We start from the raw sequence: 23,583 nt of genomic DNA on the forward strand, positions 1-23,583 counted from the left end.
TCTTTCCCTGTAGACCCTCAGACTGGCTCTAGAAGAATCCTGAGCTGATGCTACACAGTTATCTCATTGACTGGGGCTGTCTCACACTCACTCTTCAGAAAATGAGTGAAAAAGGAAAAAAAAAAAATCAAAGGGAGGGTTCAGAAGTGCAAAAGCCTGGGCTTGTCATTAGCTCCTGATTTTAGGTTCTGGGTCCATCATTTAAATGTGTGACATTAGACAGGATGCTTAAACTCTCTAACTCAGTATGTGCCTGTAAAAAGTGGGCAATACCCACTATCTAAAGAGTCATGGTAGACAGTATAGGAGATCTGATATGGGGAGTGGCTTTGACAACTTGAAAATATAAACATTCAAAGCAGGATGGGGGAGGGGAAAGGGATTTATGCTTATTTCATAGGAAATCGACTCACTTTGGGACTTCGGTGTTCTTCTATTGGGTTGGTTATTTGCTTATTTATTCTAAAGGCACTTTGGGTTCAAATGGGTGATGGAAATATGAGAATCTCGTTGACAGATTTACCTCCTAAGAGGCCTTCTTGTAATGCAGTTGCCCCTAACACATCACTGTAATTATGAAGGGATGCAACACTCACTTGACCCATAAAACTAAGGTGAGGGAAAACAAAGCAAAGCAAAACAATCACCATTTCCAAGGCACCTACTAGGGGACAAAGGACAAACGAGTGAGTGGGAGAGCTGTGACTCAGTCTTAGGAGTGTCTTACTCAGAGCTTCTGCTTTTGACCGAAATACCCAGAGACTACATTCTCTACTTATTTTCTTTTCACAGTATTTTTCATTTCCTCTTACATATCATCACAAAACCACAGTACGTGAGTGGGACAGGCATCATTATCTCCATCTTAGAGATGTATGACCTGAGAAGCACTGCCATGCAGCCAGGGGAGGTGGTGGGCCCAGGCTGATGGGGGTGGTGAAGGAGTTGGAGAGCTCCTGGGATCCAGGATGCTACACAACTGAGGGTCTAGTGGCCCCCATCTCCCGGAATTTCTGTTCAGTACCTTTAGATACGTTTCCAGAGCTGTCCACACATTCCAGTCGTTCAGGGGCGCTCCCGTTCCCAGGTGGGTTTTGATCCTTTTCTCTCGTTCTGGAGGGCTCAGAGCTGGGTGGGCCTGAGCCCTGGGGATGTGCAGGACCGTCTCGTGCACATAGACTGACCAGAGGTTACAGGTGGCCTCGGTGGTGTGTGGGGGGAACTCCCACCCGTGCTGCTGCTGGTTGTGGCCCAGCTCGTGGATGGCTCCCCACAGACCTCTGCTTCTCATGCCCATCTCACTGATGAGCTCCTGCGCCGACTGCAGGTGGCACATGATAGGGTATCCTGAGTGCATCCAGCCTGGGAACGCAAAAGGAAGAGTGAGGCGTGGTGGGCGTGGTCCACCCAAACCCATCTCCCTTCATTCCTCTCCATGGTGTAACTCTTTCTCGCCATCCTGGCTGCCGTCGTAATTCTAGAATCTCCATGCTGATGGGAAAGCAGATGCTTTCTTTGACTTGGTCTGAAGAGTCCCTACCCTTCTTCCCGGCCTCCACACTGGAGTTATGCCTCTCCTTCTCTCTGGCCCCCCAAATATTAACACTTCATATAGTCATTCTCACTATAATTCAGTGCTTCCTTTTGTGTGAGTTTTCTTTCCATGTGAGTCTGCAACATTAGGTCCTGTGTCTGAATTTGAGATCCCTGAGGCTAGGGCAGTGCCATTCCTTCTCCTATGTAAACTACTGTTGGCCAGATTTATACTTTTTAACAGTGAAAATCTTGTGTTTTTTTGAAGATTAGAAAACAGGTCCAGAGGAATTTTCCACATGTTGGAACCAGATTTCTGTTTTTTTTGTTTTTTTTGTTTTTTTTTAAGATGGCCTTCTTTCCTCTAAACCACTGAATACTTAACATAAACCTCTTTACTCTCTCTTTTCATTGCCAACTCTGACTTACGTTTGAAGGATATATTTCTGTTTTAAACTCTCCTTGAGACAACGCTCACTGCCATCTTGAACTCCTGGTACCAATTTTTCTGAGACTGTTCTCCCTCCTGTGAAATCTTACGCTTTAGATGAACATGATTTACCTTTTCACATGTAAACATCTTTTCATCTCCATCAAAGTCCATGTCTTGAACGTCTTTTTTCCCCTTACTTTACTGGTAAAATTATGCCTTACACATATTGGATGTTTAAAAAAGGCAAAGTAGATGTCAGCAGAAGGAAGGAAATAACAAAGATCGGACAGGAAATAAGTAGAGATTAAAAAAACAATGGAAAAGATCAATAAAACCAACAGCCGTTTTTTTGAAAGGATAAACAAAATCAACAAACCCTGGCCAGGCTCACAAGAAGAAAAGAGAGGGGACTCAAATAAACAAAACAATAAATGAAAGAGGAGAAATAACAACTGATACCACAGAGATACAGAAAATCACAAGAGAATACTATGAACAGTTATATGCCAACAAATTGGACAACCTAGAAGAAATGGATGAGTTTCTAGAAACACACAGCCTGCCCAAATTGAGTCAAGAAAAAACAGATAATTTGAACAGACCAATTGCTAGAAGTGAAATAGAATCTGTAATTTAAAAAACTCCCTACAAACAAAAGTCCAGGACTGGACGGCTTCACAGGGAAATTCTACCAAACATACAAAGCAGAACTTATACCAGTCCTTCTCAAACTCTTCCAAAAGATGGAAGAGGATAGAACACTCCCAAAGCCGTTCTATGAAGCCGCCATCACCCTGATACCAGAACCAGACAAAGATACTACAAAAAATAAAAAATAAAAAACTATGGGCCGAAAAAAGGCAAAATAATAAATAAATGGTGTCCCACAGACTAGGAGCATCCCTCTGGAGCACCCACCGGCTGAGATCTGCACATCAGCAACAATCCTCTCTGGACGGAGGAAAGGAAAGGGCTGGGCTGCCAGCCTGGCTATAGCCCGCATCATCTCATCCCAGAGGTGGAGTAAAGATTCGGGGTCCTCCAGGGCCTGGAGGTCTGCAGTTGGCACCGTCAAGATGATGTTGTCTGTTGCCAGCTCTCCCCAGGGAGCTGTGCTCTCCTGGATACACCTCTTCCACTCCTCCAGGGATGTCTTACCTGGGAATAAAGGGCATGGAACCTGTCACCCACTTCCTCAACTTTCCTTAAGCTGAAAAACACAACTGGAACTCCAGGAGGAGGACAGTGAAATGATGAACTACTATCATGCGGGTCTGTGTGCTGTGAAGTGAAGGACAGGCCCCCAGACCCTTCCCTCTGTTCTGCCCGGAAGTCTCCATGGACACAGGGAAGTCCCTCATCTCCTGCCTCCACTGGCACCTCAGACAGTCCCTCCTCCTTCTGTCCACCAATCCTCTTCCCTCCCCTCCTTCAACCAGCCCATCAACACCACAGCACCCCCGGCTCTCCCACTCCCCTCCACGTTCAGTCCACTCACCCAGCCTGTAATATGGGGCAGGCACAGCCCTCTTGATGGTGACGGACACGGGGCCCAGTTTACTGCCCTTGGGCACGATGACATAGAGAAGGCCACCCCAGAGGCAGGAGACTGACAGTTTGGTCCTATCCATGCAGCACTGGTGAGTCACCACAGGGGCTCGAGATAGCTTGCTGGCACTCGTCAAGTCATCGGTGTGGCAGCCAATCTGTACCTGGAGAGGCGATTCCACCATGTGTGCTGTGAGTGTGTGGTACTGTGTGGATGGAGGGTATTAAAAAAACTCCAGCTTCCCCTTTCTATGAGCAGTGCATGCAAACCTGTGAGCTTTTAGCACTCCAAACATCATGTGGACTGAAAGGTATGCAGAATCAATTTTCTAGGGATTTAAGCAGCTCCACAATGGACCACATCAGGCAGACCAGGCATAACCCCGAGGCTGATACTGACTAGGGTCCTGTGGTGCCTCTGTACCAGGCAGAACCTGGGCTCTCGCTCCAGGGTTGAAGCCCCTGAGATGATTCCGATGCTGGGAATGAGGCACAGGGAATCTTCATCTGCCCTTTGTGCACAGACAGGAGGCCCATCCAGAGGCAGTGGGGTATGGGGTGACGGGGGAGAACTGGTTCTCTCTTCCCCCTTTGCCTCAGCCTCCCCTCCTGGTCAGGTAGATGGAGTGCATTTTGTCTGGAGTCCTGTGACTGCTTTTCTTAGGTTTAATGTAAGTGAGCTCGAGAAAGGAGACTAACCCAGGAGAGACCCTTACTATGGTAGGAAGTGACCCTCAGAATTGAGGCAGGAAGAATTTTAATTCTGCATGATGGCCTGTTTTTGTGAGTGACAGGGTTAAGTACACCCTTCAGCGATCAGGGTGAAGAGGTGAAACCCAGAAAGGCCGCGTTGGAGAAATGAGTGAGGTTCCGAATACGTAACAGGTGCTCCTTTGCCTCATAGCCCTGTCGGGAGGTGGAAACCTGAGGGCTTGTGTTTGAAGACTGGATCTGATGTTAGGAGTCACTCCCTTAGGCTCCCTGAAACTTAGCTGTTTCATCTGTGAAATCTGTAACGCGGGCAGAACAATGCCTTCCTGCACTCCTGGAAGAAGTGCCGCGAGCTGGATGAGAATGAAGCTCTGTGGCCCTGAGATGCGGCAGTGGCGCTCTGGCCTTACCTTCAGGCCAGCAAAGACTGCAGCTTCAGACAAGGACACTTCTGCATTTTGTCCATTTGGGAGGTAGAGCCCTGTACTCACCCAGGAATCACCGCTGCCTGACAAAAGCCAAAGGAAAGCTGAGTTATTCCCCCACCTGACTCCACCCCACCTGGAACCTCACAGCCCCTCCCAGAGGTGCAGCCCTGCCGTGCGCACCTTATCTCATCCATGCTTCTTGCCTGCATCCCACCTACTCCCTGAGCAGAACCCCAGCCCCCGTCTCCTGGGAAGTACCTGTTAGAGAATGGAGCTGGCCCACCTGAGCTTCAGCACCTGCAATGTCTTGCAGAGCTCGCTAGCCCCACCTTCCCCCCAGGTCCCTCATTCTGTACCTGGGTTGTTTCCATCAATCTCCACTGTGATGGCGTGTTCTGAGGGGTACGAACTGGAGCTGCAAGAACAGGTTCCAAGCCCCTGTGCCAGCTGAGAACAGTCTGTGCCGGAGCGTGCCAGCTCTGTGGCCAGGCAGAGCAGTGCAGCCTCATAGGAGTCACTGGCAACTGGCTTTTCCCTGCTCACAGCTGGGAGGCCCGACAGAAGCAGCATCTTCCTCAGGAGCCGGTGCAAGGAAGCATAAGCAGGGACCCCCTCTGTGGGGATCTGCAGGAAGCCTGCTCCATCTGCTCCCAGTTTGGCCAGCCAGCCCTTTTCCAGGTTCCCACCCCCGCGGTTCACGATAAGCTGGAATTCAGACAGTGCCTTGCGGAAGTGGTAGCTCTCCTTCTCACGGGTAGGGACAGGGAAACAGCCTGGGTCCAGAGTCCGAGCTAGGATACTGAGGCCAAAGCAGTTGAGTATGATGTTACCAGGGAAACTAGCCAGAGTGGAGCGGCCGGGGTTCTGGGAGGCCCACCACCAGGCCTGGCCGCCAATCAGCAAGCCCCCACCCTCAGCCACAAACTCCTGCAGCTGCTTAGCCTCCTTGTCACTGTAAGCCACACAACAGTAGACACTCAAGTCAGCAGTCAGATGGGGCTCCAGACTGCATTCCAGGCCATGCTCTGACAGCAGGGCACACAGATTTTTTAGACATGTGTTCACCCCAACTTTGCTCGTCTGGCCTCTGGCCAGCCAGCGCACAGCATTGAGCAAAAAGGGCCCCATCTTGGGCGTACAGAGCATGCCCTCGTGAGCAGCCAGAACCACACGGCCCCGGCCATAGCGGGCAGCTGCCAGGAAGCAGCCGAGAGAGGCATCTAAGCCCAGGGGGAAGGCCAGGGCCCCATGCACCAGCAGCTGCGAGGGGATTCCCCCTGTCTTGATGTCCAGCTTTGAGATCCCTTCCAGGAGCTCCTGCTGATCCTGCCCGAGATCCTCCCCAAACCTGGAAAAGAGACAAAGGAAAAGGAACAAAGGGGCTACAGTCAGTGAGTGAACCACTGAAATGAGCTCACTGAATAGAGCAATCTGTGTGGGTACAAAGATACACAGTTCATGCCGATCTTCTTACTCTCGCTAGGATTTGAGATTTGAATCACTCGTGTGACTTGCTTTATTGCAGTGGTCTGGAACTGAACTCGCAGTATCTCCGAAGTCTTCCTGTTACTGAACATATAAATGAATTGTTAGAAAAATGGATCTATTATTCTTAGAGAAAGTAGTCCTACTTAGACATTTTTCAGAGTAACATTTCTGTAAAAGAAGGCAGTAAAAATCAAATCCCCCTCTCCATGTGTCAGCACTGATCTAGGAACATGTTACAAGTAAACTATTTAATACCACACTTGAAGATTTATACAAACTCACTCTTTTTAAAAGTTGTCACTTAGGTGATTCTGATGTGTAGCGCAGAAGGACAGCCACTGCAGGCCACCTTCTCCAACTCTGAAGGCACTCCAGCTGTGTGGCTGACAGGGTCTTGGTGCTCCGGCCGGGTGTCAGGCCTGAGCCTCTGAGGTGGCAGAGCTGAGTTCAGGACACTGGTCCACCAGAGACCTTCTGGCCCCATGTAACATCAATCAGTGAGAGCTCTCCCAGAGATCTCTACCTCAGTGCTAAGACCCAGCTCCACTCAGTGACCAAGCTCCAGTGCTGGACACCCCATGCCAAACACCTAGCAGCAAAGGAATACAACCCCACCCATCAGCAGAGAGGCTGCCTAAAATCATACTAAGTTCACAGACACCCCAAAACACACCACCGGGAACGGTCCTGCCCACCAGAAAGTCAAGATCCAGCTGCACCCACCAGAACGCAGGCACCAGTCCCTCCACCAGGAAGCCTACCCAGCCCCTGAACCAACCTCACCCGCTGGGGGCAGACACCAAAAACAACGGGAACTACGACCTGCAGCCTGTGAAAAGGAGACCCCGAACACAGTAAGTTAAGCAAAATGAGAAGACAGAGACATATGCAGCAGATGAAGGAGCAAGGTAAAAACCCACCAGACCAAACAAATGAAGAGGAAACAGGCAGTCTACCGGAAAAAGAATTCAGAGTAATGATAGTAAAGAGGATCCAAAATCTTGGAAATAGAATGGAGATAATACAAGAAATATTTAACAAGGAGCTAGAAGAACTGAAGAGCAAACAAACAATGATGAACAACACAATAAATGAAATTAAAAATTCTCTAGAAGGAATCAATAGCAGAATAACTGAGGCAGAAGAACGGATAAGTGACCTGAAAGATAAAATAGTGGAAATAACTACAGCAGAGCAGAATAAAGAAAAAAGAGTGAAAAGAATTGAGGACGGTCTCAGAGACCTCAGGGACAACATTGATGAAAAGGAAAAACCTACAACCAAGATTACTCTACCCAGCAAGGATCTCATTCAGATTTGACAGAGAAATTAAAACTTTTACAGACAAGCAAAAGCTAAGAGAATTCAGCACCACCAAACCAGTTTTACAGCAAATGCTAAAGGAACTTCTCTAGGCAGGAAACAAAAGACAAGGAAAAGACCTACAACAGCAAACCCAAAACAATTAAGAAAACGGTAATAGAAACATACATATTGATAGTTACCTTAAATGTAAATGGATTAAATGCTCCAACCAAAAGACATAGACTGGCTGAATGGATACAAAAACAAGACCCATATATATGCTGTCTACAAGAGACCCACTTCACACCTAGGGACACATACAGACTGAAAGTGAGGGGTTGTAAAAAGATATTCCATGCAAATGGAAATCAAAAGAAAGCTGGAGTAGCAATTCTCATATCAGACAAAATAGACTTTAAAATAAAGACTATTACAAGAGACAAAGGAGGACACTACATAATGATCAAGGGATCAATCCAAGAAGAAGATATAACAATTGTAAATATTTATGCACCCAACATAGGAGCATCTTAATACATAAGGCAAATGCTAACAGCCATAAAAGGGGAAATCAACAGTAACACAATCATAGTAGGGGACTTTTTTTTTTTTTTTTTAACATCTTTATTGGGGTATAAAGTAGGGGACTTTGAACACCCCACTTTCACCAATGGACAGATCAACCAAAATGAAAATAAATAAGGAAACACAAGCTTTAAATGGTACATTAAACAAGATGGACTTAATTGATATTTATAGGACATTCCATCCCAAAACAACAGAATACACATTCTTCTCAAGTGCTCATGGAACATTCCCCAGGATAGATCATATTTTGGGTCACAAATCAAGCCTTGGTAAATTTAAGAAAATTGAAATCATATCAAATATCTTTTCTGACCACAACACTATGAGACTAGATATCAGTTACAGGAAAAAAAAAACGTTAAAAATACAAACACGTGGAGGCTAAAAACAATACGCTACTAAATAATGAAGAGATCACTGAAGAAATCAAAGAGGAAATTTAAAAATACCTAGAAACAAATGACAAAACACGACGGCCCAAAACCTATTGGATGCAGCAAAAGCAGTTCTAAGAGGGAAGTTTATAGCAATACAATCCTACCTCAAGAAACAAGAAAAATCTCAAATAAACAACCTAAAGCAATTAGAGAAAGAAGAAGAACAACAACAAACCCCCAAAGTCAGCAGAAGGAAAGAAATCATAAAGATCAGATCAGAAATAAGTGAAAAGAAATGAAGGAAACGATAGCAAAGACAATTAAAACTAAAAGCTGTTTCTTTGAGAAGATAAACAAAATTGATAAACCATTAGCCAGACTCATCAAGAAAAAAGGGAGAAGACCCTAATCAACAGAATTAGAAATGAAAAAGGAGAAGTAACAACTGACACTGCAGAAATACAAAGGATCATGAGAGATTACTACAAGCAAGCATATGCCAATAAAATGGACAGCCTGGAAGAAATGGAAAATTTCTTAGAAAAGCACAACCTTCCGAGACTGAACCAGGAAGAAATAGAAAATATGAACAGACCAATCACAAGCACTGAACTTGAAACTGGGATTAAAAATCTTGCAACAAACAAAAGCCCAGGACCAGATGGCTTCACTGGCGAATTCTATCAAACATTTAGAGAAGACCTAACACCTATCCTTCTCAAACTCTTCCAAAATATAGCAGAGGGAGGAACACTCCCAAACTCATTCTACAAGGCCACCATCACCCTGATACCAAAACCAGACAAAGATGTTACAAAAAAAAAGAAAACTCCAGGCCAATACCATTGATGAACATAGATGCAAAAATCCTCAACAAAATACTAGCAAACAGAACCCAGCAGCACATTAAAAGGATCATACACCATGATCAAGTGGGGTTTATCCCAGGAATGCAAGGATTCTTCAATATATGCAAATCAATCAATGTGATACACCATATTAACAAATTGAAGGATAAAAAAAACCATATGATCATCTCAAGAGATGCAGAAAAAGCTTTTGACAAAATTCAACACCCATTTATGATAAAAACCCTCCAGAAAGTAGGCAGAGAGGGAACTTACCTCAACATAATAAAGGCCATATATGACAAACCCACAGCCAACATCATTCTCAGTGGTGAAAAACTGAAACCATTTCCACTAAGATCAGGAACAAAACAAGGGTGCCCACTCTTACCACTGTTATTCAACCTAGTTTTGGAAGTTTTAGCCACAGTAATCAGAGTGGAAAAAGAAATAAAAGGAATCCAAATCAGTAAAGAAGAAGTAAAACTGTCACTGTTTGCAGATGACATGACACTGTACATAAGAATCCTAAAGATGCTACCAGAAAACTACTAGAACTAATCAATGAATTTGGTAAAGTAGCAGGATACAAAGTCATTGCACAGAAATCTCTTGCATTCCTATACACTAGGATGAAAAATCTGAAAGAGAAATTAAGGAAGCACCCCCATTTATCATTGCAACAAAAAATAAAATATCTAGCAATAAACCTATCTAAGGAGGCAGAAGACCTGAATGCAGAAAACTATAAGGCACTGATGAAAGAAATTAAAGATGATACAAACAGATGGAGAGATATACCATGTTCTTGGATTGGAAGAATCAACACTTGTGAAAATGACTCTACTACCCAAAGCAATCTACAGATTCAATGCAATCCCTATCAAACTACCACTGGCATTTTTCACAGAACTAGAACAAAAAATTTCACAGTCTGTATGGAAACACAAAAGACCCCGGATAGCCAAAGCAATCTTGAGAAAGAAAAACAGAGCTGGGGGAATCAGGCTCCCTTACTTCAGACTATACTACAAAGCTACAGTAATCAAGACAGTATGGTACTGGCACAAAAACAGAAATATAGATCAATGGAATAGGATAGAAAGCCCAGAGGTAAACCCACACACATGTGGTCACCTTATCTTTGATAAAGGAGGCAAGAATATACAATTGAGAAAAGATAGCTTCTTCAATAGGTGGTGCTGGGAAAACGGGACAGCTACATGTAAAAGAATGAAATTAGAACACTCCCTAACACCATACACAAAAATACACTGAAAATGGATTAAAGACTTAAGTGTAAGGCCATACACTATAATAAACTCTTAGAGGGAAACATAGGCAGACACTCTATGACATAAATCACAGCAAGATCCTTTTTGACCCACATCCTAGAGAAATGGAAATAAAAACAAAAATAAACAGATGGGACCTAATGAAACTTAAAAGCTTTTGCACAGCAAAGGAAACTATAAGCAAAATGAAAAGACAACCCTCAGAATGGGAGAAAATATTTGCAAATGAAGCAACTGACAAAGGATTTATCTCCAAAATAGACAAGCAGCTCATGCAGCTCAATATCAAAAAAACAAACAATCCAACCCCAAAATGGGCAGACGACATAAACAGACATTTCTTCAAAGAAGATACACAGATTTCCAGCAAACACATGAAAGGATGCTTAACATCACTAATCATGAGAGAAATGCAAATCAAAACTACAATGAGGTGTCACCTCACACCAGTCAGAACGGCCATCATCAAAACATCTACAAACAAATGCTGGAGAGGGTGTGGAGAAAAGGGAACCCTCTTGCACTGTTGGTGGGAATGTAAATTGATACAGCCACTATGGAGAACAGTACAGAGGTTCCTTAAAAAACTAAAAATAGAACTACCATATGACCCAGCAGTCCCACTACTGGGCATATACCCTGAGAAAATCATAATTCGAAAAGAGTCACGTACCACAATATTCATTGCAGCACTATTTGCCATAGCCAGGACATGGAAGCAACCTAAGTGTCTATTGACAGATGAATGGATAAAGAAGATGTGGCATGTATATACAATGGAATATTACTCAACCATAAAAAGAAATGAAATTTAGTTATTTGTAGTCAGGCGGACGGACCTAGAGTCTGTCATACAGAGTGAAGTAAGTCAGAAAAAGAAAAACAAATACCATATGCTAACACATATATATGGAATCTTAAAAAAAAATGGTCCTGAAGAACCTAGGGGCAGGACAGGAATAAAGTCGCAGATGTAGAGAATGCACTTGAGGACACGGGGAGTGCGAAGGGAAAGCTGAGACGAAGTGAGAGAGTGGCAATGACATACACACACTACCAAATGTAAAACAGCTAGCTAGTGGGAAGCAGCTGCATTTCACGGGAGATGAGCTCGATGCTTTGTGACCACCTAGAGGGGTGGGATAGGGAGGGTAGGAGGGAGATGCAAGAGGGAGGGGATATGGGGATATATGTATACGAATAGCTGATTCACTTTGCTATATAGCAGCAACTAACACAACAATGTAGAGCAATTATCGTCCAATAAAGATGTCAAAAAAATTGCCACTTAAATCTGATGAGCATGTTTACTACTTCTTATTGAGAAATGGTCAAAATCTAAGGAATTGAGGAAAGATTTTGTATTTCAAGAATTTTAAAAACCCATTTGTAGATACTTTGTTAAGCAACAAGAGATTGGTTAAATAAGTTATGGTTAACTGTAGATAGCATATCATATGGCAATTAGAATAATTACTGGAAAATGCTTAATAGAAAAAATTTTAAGTCAGATTCTAATATACTATGCTCTAAATAAGCCAAATTTTGCACAACAAACTGCCAAGAACAAACAAACAAAACCCAAAATCCGCAAGACCAGACAGAGAAACATTATCCAAAGTATGTTTATCAAAATGTCTTCAGTGATCATCTTGGCTAGTAGGATTTAGATGATTTTAATTACCTTTATAAAACTTCGTCTCATAATAAAAATCAAATGTTAATAAAAAGGTTTACTCACTCAAGTAGCAGAACATTACTGAAGAAAATTCCTCCTGTACAGTTTCTCCTTAATTTCTCTTTAGCGTGAAAATGGAGACACACCATGTTTTAATTTTGTCATTCCGTTTTCAACTAACATGGCCAAATGTCAAAAGGGTTCTGGCATCAGTTTCGCTTGTACCTTTTTTCCACCTGTAGAGGCTTAAAGACTTATTTTGTGGGGCAATGATGTTGAGCCACAACACTTAGCTTATAGACCTAGCTTCCACGCTAAGTGTTCTGCCAGAATCTTCTGACGGGCACCTTGTGAAGTCCAGCTACTGATAAAAACGCCTTCACTATGGAGAGCTGTCATAATGAGACTGGGAACCTGAAGGTTTACACTCATGCGCTTATAAAAATATCCAACTGCCGCTGTCCAGCTGAGCAGGTCATTGGTGGACTGTGGCTCTGACTGGTCAGCATGATCCTGCTTCCTCCCTTGGCAGAGTAGCTGGAAGAGCCTGTGAAATTTACATCCCCTCTCCAAGCCACCACTTGCTAACCACCACTTGTGTCTGGGAGTATTCAGTAAAGACGACGTCCCTAAGTTGGCTAACATAGTACCTGATACATAGTAAGTCTTCAACACATGCTAGTGGGTATATAAAACACACAGATACACACAGAATATTTATCTGATAATGAAAGACTTTATATCTGATAGACAAGGACCTTAATACCTAAAAGTATTAAGGGTATAAAGGGTTATGGGTTGAGTTGTGTCTCCTCCAAATTCATTTGTTGAAGTCCTAACCCCCAGGACCTCAGAATGTGACCTTATTTGGAAATAGGATCATTGCAGATATAATTAGCTAAGTTAGGATACGGTGGGCCTAATCCAACATGACTGGTGTCCTTATAACAAGAGGAAATTTGGACACAGACACACACACACACACACACACACACACACAGGGAGAACGCCATGTAAAAATGAAGGTAGAGATCAGGGTGATGCTTCTGCAAGCCAAGGAAGGCTAAAGATTTGCCAGGAAACCACCAGAAGCAGGAGAGAGGCCTGGAGCTTATTCTCCCCACAACCTCAGAAGGAACCAACCCTGCCAACCCCTTGATCCCATATTTTTAGCCTTCAGTGGTGCGATGACAAAATTCTGCTGTTTAAGCCAGCCAATCTCTGGTACTTGGTTATGGCAGCCCTAGGACGTTAACACAGTCACAATTCTGAAAACTGATCCACACAGAACACTCTGGGGGTAGGTGATCTGTAAAATTGGTCTGGATGTATCCTAACATTCTTGGACTTACTTTTTAATTTTTTTAATTAATTAACTTTTGGCTGCATTGGGTCTTCGTTGCTGCGCGCGGGCTTTTCTCTAGTTGGAGCGAGTGGAGGCTACTCTGTTGTGGTGCGCGGGCTTCTCATTGCAGTGGCTGCTCTTGTTGGGGAGCATGGGCTCTAGGCACGCGGGCTTCAGTAGCTGTGGCTCGCGGGCTCTAGAGCGCAGGCGCAGTAGTTGTGGTGCACGGCTTAGTTGCTCTGCGGCATGTGGGATCTTCCCGGACCAGGGCTTGAACCTGTGTCCCCTGCATTGGCGGGTGGATTCTCAACCACTGTGCCACCAGGGAAGCCCCTTGGACTTACTTTTAAAAACACTGATAACTGAATCAGAAAGTTACCCAGGGGTAAGACCATATCTTGTGTGTCTCTAGTTCCAACAGCACCTAGCGTGGTGTCCGGTGGGAAGCACTACCTAGCGGTAGTAAGACATGCCACAGAAATGAGGGGGCAATCATGTAAAATTAAAATGCAGTGGGCTGAGAGCAGCCCTCTGAGCTGCAATGCCTCCCACCTTTCTTCTGAAAAAGGACTCACCCTCTCACTTATACAGGAGTACATATGTGTATATGTATTTGTATTTATATGTGTTTATATATACACATAGGAATGCATATATACAGAGAGACGTGTGCACACCCATATATGTATACATATACTATATGGAATGATTATATGGGCCTGAGGAAAACTATGGAAGATGACATCCTGGGTTGTCAACACGGTTCCTGGGGAAGGGGTAGGAAGATGGTGTGCACAGTACCATGAAGGAGGAGCAAATAAAAGCCTGGCATTTAATCATACTACAGCTTACTATTTATCAGTTAAACAAACAACAGGGAGACCTCTGAGAACTAACATGGTGAGATGTTCCAAAACATTTTTTTGAGTAAAAATTAAAAAAATAGAAACTAAAAATTTGGTGATACAATTTATATAAGACAAAAATAAAACAAAGTAAATATATGTCAATATATATGTCAAAAAAGTCAGGACAGAATCACAAAGAGTGTAAGAAGTTTTCTGAATTGTGTGATGGAGACAAGGGGTTGGTATTGAAAGAGCTGCTCAAAGGGGACTTGTCTCATCAGTATTTTTTTTTCCAATACGGAGAATGTACGAATATATTTCTCAGGTAATTAAGAATTAAATTTAAAATGTTAAGGTAACTGACAGAAAAATAGAACTGAGCAGCATACTCTACAAATATGTTGGGAGAATTTAAGGAGTAGAGAAAACTAGGTCAAATACTGTAACAAAGAAGAAAAAATGTAAAAAGAAAGTATAAAAACAAAACCGGGAAACAACGAGGCAAGAGTAAGAAATACACTTGAATTATCACTATCTAGGACTGGATTAAATTTGTGTACGAAGAGGCAGATGCTCTCAGACTGGGCCAAAAACATCTAGGTATAAGCTGCTTACAAAAGACACAATTGAAACTATCAATAAATGGTACACAAAGATTGAAATGAGGAAATCAACAAAGGTATATCTGGAAGATACAACAAAAAGAAAGCAGAAGTGCCGGTATTAATATGAGATGCAATTGATTTCAAAGAGGAAAGAATTAAAATAAACAAAAGATGAATATTTTCTATGAATAGAAGCCTTCCAAAGATATAATTTTCATTAATTTTTATGGGCCTAAAAACAGTGCTGAAAGCAAAAAGTACTACAAAGAAAATTAAAGTTTGATGAATTCATAATCACATTTGAAAATAGTAACAGATCTCTCAGCATCCAGTGGATCAATTAAAAAAAAAAAAAAAAGGATAGAGATGATTTGAGCAGAATGACTGACAAACTTGATTAGAACCAGAACACAATGGTGCAATATCACCTGGAATCTGAGGGTGAGAAAGTGAAAGCCTAGAATGCTGTGCTCTGTCAATTTGTTGTGTAAATATAACAAAAATGCAGACATCCTCAAACATGATATTAAAAATATAATGTTTTAGAACACACACACAGGCATAGACAAGCAATTGAGAGGATCCCTATCAAACTTCTAAGAGCGGCTGCCTTAGTCCAGAAGCACGAGACTGGGAATGGTGGTGTGGGATGAAAGACAATTTGCCACTCTCCTCTATACGTTTTTTAATTGGAGTATAATCGCTTTACCATGTTGTGTTAGTTTCTGCTGAACAATGAGGTGAATCAGCTCTATGTATACCTATATCCCCTCCTGCTTGGACCTCCCTCACCCCTCCCGCATCCCACTCATCTAGGTCATCACAGAGCACCGAGCTGAGCTCCCTGTGCTATACAGCAGGTTCCCACTAGCTATCTATTTTACACATGGTATCTATGTATCTTATTTATGTCAAACCTAAGCTCCCAATTCATCCCACGCGTCCCCTGCCGCCCCCGCCACCCCTGTGTCCACACGTCCATTCTCTACATCTGCGTCTGTATCCCTGCCCTTGTATTTTTCATTATAAGCTTGAATTCATTTTGAAATATTTTTTGTAAAAAGGTGAAATGTTTCGGGACTTCCCTGGCGTTCCAGTGGTTAAGACTTTGCCTTCCAGCGTAGGGGTTACAGGTTCAATCCCTGGTCAGTGAGCTAAGATCCCGCGTGCCTCGCAGCCAAAAAACCAAAACGGAAAACAGAAGCAATATTGTAACGAATTCAATAAAGACTTAAAAATTGGTCTACATCAAAAAAAAAAATCTTTAAAAAAATTTAAATAAAGGTGAAATGTTTCTCAAAAGAAAAGAAAGGAGGGAGGGAGGAGAGAAGGAAGAAAGGAAGGGAGGAAGGCCGGATAAGCAAGCACAGAAGATGGGATGGCAAGGAATTCTCAACAGATGTTTCCATTTACCAATATTTAAGTCTTGTATAATATCTGTTTACAGTATTTAAGTTTGCATAATAATATAATGAAAGTAGCTATTATTTAATGAGGTTTAATATATTCTAGGCATTCACATTTACAGATCATCTCGTTTAATCATTATAATAAACCTGAAAGTTATTATTCTTGCTTTATAGATGAGACAGAAAAGTTAGGCTATTTGCCCCATGTTTCTTAGCTAATACCTGGAAAGGACAGGAAACAAATCCAGGGTGGTTTGTCTCTAAAGCCAATGATGTTGTCCACATTACCAGTAATCTCTCAATTACTGAGTTTTGAATGAAGCCGACAGTTGGGTATGCAGCAATCAACAGGTATCTTTTGTGCAAAAGAGGCTTTAAGTAGACATGAAGGTGTGAATAATACTGCATTTATGGAAAAGGAAAAGCATGTGCTCCTTCAGAGCTGGAAGTGCAAGAGAGGGCACTGAGGAAAGGAAGGGAGAGGTGGCAGTGCTCAGGTACCAAATCACACCTGAGCAAACAGGTGATACAGGAGATGGCTTTCTGATGGAGATTTAAAACCTGTCATAGTAACGACAGCAATGATCAGAGAGTTCACTGTGAGGTGAGCTGCTGTCATTGTCACCATGCATTGGCCTTGTCTCTTCTCTCCCATGTGCTGGCTACTAGACCTATTTCACCTGGGGTGTTTGCTTCTTAATTTGTTTTCTTCACTCTGAAATTCCCCCTTTTCATCTCATTCTGTCTCTCGTTTTATATAACATACATTTTTAGAAAGTTCTGTTAGAGCGTGAAGCATTCTCAAGGAGTGAATGTGTCCTCATTCATGCATTTATTCACTAATTATATAGTCTACAGATATTCTGTTCTGTTCATTGGGTCATATTTTTCTTCCAGCCATGCTTGATTCTGTTGTCTTTCCACACTAAATTTCTGTCTGATATTTCCCTTTTAAATTTAATATAGACTTTTTATATAGTTATTACATAGGTTTTTTTTTTTCCACCATGGGCATGAGCAGATCTTTTGCATGTTCTGGTATCGTGTGGGTGAGTTCCTCTTGATAATTCTTTCTAAGTTACCCCAGACCAGTTTGTTTGTAGACATGTACCACATCCACCACCTTCTCAAATTATATTGGGGTCTGTATAATGCTTCCTTCCACTTGCTTATTGCTTAACGTCTGTATCTCTAACTGAAGGGCAAAGATCCGCTGGGGCCTATTGCTGTCCTTACTGGGGCGTGTCCCTCCACCCTTCAGGGACCTAAAGCAAGGCCTACTCCACCCAGCCAGGCATGGAATGCACTGGAGGTGTTCAGCCCACCATTGTCTCTGGAAGATGGCAAACTCCAGCATCCCTTTCTGCCTCCACCAAATTCTGAAGGAGCTTTGCTGCTTTTACATTTGAGGGTTCCCCCTAAGCGTCTACTCACCCAGTTTGTTCATTCTTCTACAACAAGAGAAGGCATCAGTGATACTTCTTGGATTTGTTTCAGCTCTTTCCTGTGGTTGTGCATCGTGGGTAGGTATGGTCTCAGGAGATGCTGCACACCGTGCCGCACATCAGTCACCTGGCACTCCCACCGACTGTGCTTTAGCAGTACGTGGGATCAGCATCAGAACCTCCACATTCAGTTGTTTGCTTACTATTTTTCATTCACTTGGTCAGATTTGGTGGAGAGGGCAATTCTGGGGTCTAGGCTTATTTCACACTATCTTTACCTGGAAACTCTCTACGTTTATGGATCTTGAATATGAAAACAGAACAGTGCTGCTTACGAGCTGAGAGTCCTCAGACAAAGACCTTGCACTCTATGGGAATGTGGTGATGATCAAGAGAGATAACACATAATCTTTAAGAGAGGCATAAACCTAAGCTACTAGTTCGTATTTACTTTTATATGAGCAGCTCCTAATACACTCTAGACCTTGTAGGTTACACCATGTGTAAGAGTAATGAGCTGCTGATCTGAAATTAATTTTTCCCCAGACTCTCCTGTGTCTTGGTATAAAAGCAGCAAATGCCTTTGGGTCTGGCTTTGCATGTTAAAGTACAGGCAGGACCTCCTCATGTGTGTAAAACTAGGTGTGCAGGCAGCTTTTGCCCTTGGGGATAGGACCCTTGAGAGGATCTTCTGTTGGTTTTATGAGACTGCTCCTCCCCTGGGCAGACAGGGCAGTTCCCTTAAGGAGCTCCAGAGCCTCCTGCAGCAATTTAAAGTCAGCAAACCTGTTCGGTCAGCCCAGGAGCCATTGACCAAGATTTGTTGGCAGGAAAGTTCACTAAAAACCTCAAAGGAGACATGTGTGAAGGAGGCAGGAATCTGAGCTGAGGGCCTGGGCACCATACAGGCCTTTTAAGACTTTAGAGTTGATGGGGTCAGTCAGCTCCAGCTCAGTTTTGGGCTGAGGCTGGAAGCCTCTGAGACACAGCACATTCTATAACATGAAGCTGTCTGTAGGCTCAACCCTGGTACCCAGGCCACCCTTTCCCTTCTCGTGGTTTAGGATGTGTATTCGTTCATATATTTATTCATTAATTTACACCGTCTACAAATACCTGTTTCTCTCTACCATGTTTCACACATCAGGCACTGAGAATAACGCAGCACACATGACAGGCAAGATCAGTGCATCCGTGGAACTTTAGCCTTTGGTTGGCTAGAGAGATACCAGCAAGTACACATGTTGGGTATTTACAGATTGTGATCACTGATGTTTTAGGCAAGAGATGGAGAAAAGTGAAACTGGAAGTTTAGTCTTAGTTTCAAGAGAGTCATTGAGGAAGACTCCCCTGAGGAGGGTGTTTGAGCTGAAACTGAATAAGGAAGATAAATTGGCTTTTCAGGAGCTGAAGGAAGATCCAGAATAGGAAGAGAAATTTGAAAACCAAGTCTCACATTCAGCTTTGCCGGAGCTACCAGTGTAAATTTTTCGATTAACTGAATTTCCAAATATCTGATATTTTGTAAGACAAACTGTAAGGAAAAAATGTTGCCTGCCATCCCATTTCTACAAGGATCAAGCCATTGGCTAGTGCAGTCACGCACTGACTTATGTAAAATTCGAACATGAATCTGATCAAGCCTCTCAACCAGGAGGTGGGAAACTTTTTCTTAGCAGCCCCAATAATAAATATTTTAGGCTTGTGGGCCACATGTTTTCCAATGACACAACTCAACTCTGCCACTGTAACTCAAAAACAACCACAGGGCTTCCCTGGTGGCGCAGTGGTTGGGAGTCCGCCTGCCGATGCAGGGGACACGGGTTCGTGCCCCGGTCCAGGAAGATCCCACATGACGCGGAGCGGCTGGGCCCGTGAGCCATGGCCGCTGAGCCTGTGCGTCTGGAGCCTGTGCAAACAACCACAGATACTATGGACACAAACGGACACCGCTGTGTTCCAGTAAAACTTTATTTATGTAAGTGGGGCTGGCCCACAGGCCATAGTTTGCCAGTCCCTGCTGTAGAATCCAGATCTAACTTCCAATTTACACGAAATATAGAGAACAGAGGAATACATTTAATGACACCACAGGGATTCAATCAGCAAAACTCAGATTGTTTTGAAGGAAACACATTCTGTACTGTGGAGAAACTGTTCAGGACAAAGTACCTAGTTTCTTCAACAAAAAAGCAGCAAGAGATAAAAAGAATTGGAAAAGAAACTCAACATTATATGAGACATAAAATTCATATCAAGCAATCAAAATATTTGGGTTTTAATAAAAGACCAATTCCAACAAACAGTGAAAAAATAAGACAATTATGGAAACGAATAATGACATTAAGAATTACTTCTTTTGGGTATGATAATGGTGCCTTGTGGTTATGTTTTCAAAACGATTTACATCGTTAGGGATACATGTTAAAAAACAGATGGAATGATATGATGTCTGTGATTTGCTTCAAAATAATCTGGGGTGAAGCGGGGGTGTGGCTATAGATAAAATTAGATTGACTGAGTTGGCTGTTACTGAGCTTGGGTAATGGCTGCATGAGGGCTCGTTGTACTGTTCTCTCTACTTTTGCATATCTCTGAACTTTTCCATAATTAAAAGTTAAAACAAACATAAAATATACTTCAGATTCAGTGGCAGAGATGAAAAATGTAGGCGTGGATGAAGAAAAACAGGTTTAGTTTGATGGACGGGAGTCCTTTGGAACAATTAAGAGCAGTTAGGTTGATGGGATTTAAACTTGTTTGTCCCTTAGAATTAAAGAGAAGTTGGAGTGAATCAGACCCACCCTGCCTCTCTGAGTAACTCATCACCTCCCAACCCTCTCAGAGGGAAGGAAGACCAAGGGAGCCAGGACTTGGGGCTGAGGACACTGCTAAATGCGTACTAAATATGTGTACGCCCTTCCTTGTAGCAGAGTCTTGATCTCTTCAGAGATGCCAGGGCCCATTTAAAAATATTCAGCCCTTCAGACCCTCTGGCAGCTAGAGTTGGCCAGGTGAGCTAATTTTGGCCACTGAAATATAATAGAAGCCTAATGGTCAGGGTTCCCAGAAAATATATTATTTTCTGCATTAGAAGGGACATAATTCAGCAGGTGTATTCATTCTAGCTTATTCTCGCAGAGGTGTTAATTATAGTGCCTGAAGCAGTAGTACCAGTCTTGTAACCACAAAGATAAAAGTGAAACATCACGATGGGAGGGGTGGGGGCCACGGGGGTGGGGAGAGAGCAAGAGAGAGATGGAGGGCAAGGGAGGAAGGGAGCGAGAGAGGGAGAGAATGGATTTGCATGAACGAACCTGGTCATCATGAAGCAGGGACTCAGTGCCCCAGGCCTGATTATCTTGCCCGGACTTCATTACATGAGAAAAATAAACTCCTACATGGTCAGTCCACTATGGTAAGGCTTCTGTTACGTGTGGCCAAGCACAGTGAGTCACTGATAACAAGTTATCTAGAAGCCCAGATGTCCAAAACTAAACTCCTGACCTCCTCTAATCTGTCTTCTCATAGACTTTCACAGCTCCTTACGTGGCAACACTCACCTTTTTTTTTTTTGCGATACGCAGGCCTCTCACTGCTGTGGCCTCTCCCGCTGCGGAGCGCAGGCTCCGGACGCGCAGGCTCAGCGGCCACGGCTCACGGGCCCAGCCGCTCCGCGGCACGTGGGATCCTCCCGGACGGGGGCACGAACCCGTGTCCCCTGCATCGGCAGGCGGACTCTCAACCACTGCGCCGCCAGGGAAGCCCCAACACTCACCTTTAAGGCATTCGACCACCAAAATGCTTGACCCCTCTTCTCGCCCCCTCACTCCACATTCAGTCCATGATCCAAGCCCAAAGGCAGGAAGGAGGAAGGGGCGGAGGTATGTGTCTCTCTCAGGCTGTGTCTCTGGCCATCACTGTGTCTTCTCTTAGGCTCCAGGTCCCATCAGACAGCCCCCGCATCTGGGGTCCCGGCTCCTGCTGGACAGGCCTCCACCAGGTGGCTGCAGCCCCTGGGCTGCTGGACCACCACTGCCTCTGCCAGTCCTGCTGCTGGTCATCTCCTGGCTACCCCGCTGCCTCCTGTGCAGCTTTCAGCTCTTGTGTCGCCTGCTTAGTCAGCTCCCCATATTAAGTCCCTTCTCTTTGAAACACCAATTAATGCTGACCAGGCCTGATTGATAATCCTTCCCTGATGACCCTAACTAAAATATTCTCCACTCCCCTCGCTGTCACTTTATCACTTATCCTGCTTTACTTTCCTTGTAGCTCTTATCAATACCTGCTAGAGTATGTATCTATTTGTTTCCTTAGTTGCCTAATTTTCCACTGGAATATAAGTGTCAAGACAGCAAGGGTCTTCTGTACGGGGCCTGGCACATGGTATGTGCCTCAAACAAAGAAACAAATGCTTTTCCATTCCTTTAAGAGAGATTGACACACACTCTCCAAGTCTCAGGCACTAGACAGATTGATGACTAAGACAAGTTTTTCTAATAGATAGACTGTTGCTTTGGCCACAGGTGGGAGTGGCAGTGAGAACCCAGCCGCTCTTGGGCTTCAGTGCATTTTAATTGCCCTATTTTCTATTTGTAGTGGTTCTGAAAGGCAGTGGAAAATCATGTGTATTAAAGTGGAAGCTCACCGAAGAGGGGGATCAGATCTATTGTGAACACGCATCAGACTCCCCATAGGGAAACACCACTCACCTGACCTGGAGAGGGATCTTGGGCACCTTCTTAGAGACCTTGAACCGGCTTCTGTCCCCACAGGTATCAGTGAAGTACACACCAGCCACACTGGTCACCTGGTTCCCTGGGAACTTGGACAGCACCTTGTCGTGACCATGCTGACTGGCCCAATACCAGGCTTGGCCCCCCATGAGCAGGCCCCCTCCACATTTCACAAACTGGATCAGCTCTGCAGTCATGGTGTCATTGTAGGCATTGATGCAGTAAACCCCCAGGGGTTCTCTCGGTTCTGGCTGAATCTGTGCCTCAACCCCAGAGCCCTGCAGGATGTTTGCTAGTGATGCCAGGGATGGGTGCACTCCAGTGGGAGCCCCAGGAGAGGGACAGAGCCAGCCCACTGCATTGAGAAGAAATGGGGCCAAGCCGGCGTCCAGCAGGTAGCCCTCATGGGACACAACCACAAGGCGGCCTCGGCCATAGGAGGACGCAGCAATGAGGACCTGGCCCTGATCATTCACCATCACCGGGAAGGCAGCCTCTCCAGTTAGAAGGAGTTCACTGGGGACGGGGTCTTCAGGGACATCCCAGCTTGTCACTCCATCCATGAGGGCCTCAAAGGCAGCAGCAGGAGTTGTCACCATGGTTCAGTCAGCTGCAGGAGAAGAAAGCAAAGACTGAGCTTGGTCAGAACAAATGAAGGAATGAGTGAAAACAAAAACAACTAAATGCATTCAGATGACAACTACTCGTCAGGTTCCCCACTGTGTGCCACGGCCTGGGGGTGCAGCAAGGAACACAACAGACAAGGTCCCTGCTTTCACGAGTCTAATATTTGAGAAGGGGAAGGACAATAATTAGATAGGTAGATAAACATAAAATGCAGCAATTAATAAGTGTTAGATGAAAATAAAACATAGTGATGTGATATCGAGCAACCGGAAAGTTACTTTAGATTGGGTGACAGAAGAGGCCTACAGGAAAAAGTGACCCTGAAGCTGAAACCTG

General features: G+C 44.0%; 1 protein-coding gene across 1 annotated transcript in view; it reads right to left on the reverse strand.

Annotated features, from left to right (window-relative positions):
• LOC103087415 (protein FAM115C) overlaps positions 1 to 23,219 on the reverse strand; it is a 25,190-nt gene extending 1,971 nt beyond the window's left edge. Inside the window, exons 1-6 of the mRNA XM_007466652.1 lie at positions 22,597 to 23,219; positions 5,010 to 6,001; positions 4,636 to 4,733; positions 3,465 to 3,678; positions 2,885 to 3,124; positions 1,025 to 1,362 (exon numbers count right to left, since the gene is read on the reverse strand). Of these exons, the coding sequence (XP_007466714.1) occupies positions 1,025 to 1,362; positions 2,885 to 3,124; positions 3,465 to 3,678; positions 4,636 to 4,733; positions 5,010 to 6,001; positions 22,597 to 23,219 (2,505 nt within the window). The remainder of the gene's footprint in view (positions 1 to 1,024; positions 1,363 to 2,884; positions 3,125 to 3,464; positions 3,679 to 4,635; positions 4,734 to 5,009; positions 6,002 to 22,596) is intronic.
• Between the last annotated feature and the right edge of the window lie 364 nt (positions 23,220 to 23,583).

This window comes from Lipotes vexillifer, unplaced genomic scaffold (genome assembly GCF_000442215.2).
Source record: "Lipotes vexillifer unplaced genomic scaffold, Lipotes_vexillifer_v1.1 scaffold71, whole genome shotgun sequence".
In the NCBI taxonomy this organism is placed as follows: Eukaryota; Metazoa; Chordata; class Mammalia; order Artiodactyla; family Lipotidae; genus Lipotes; species Lipotes vexillifer.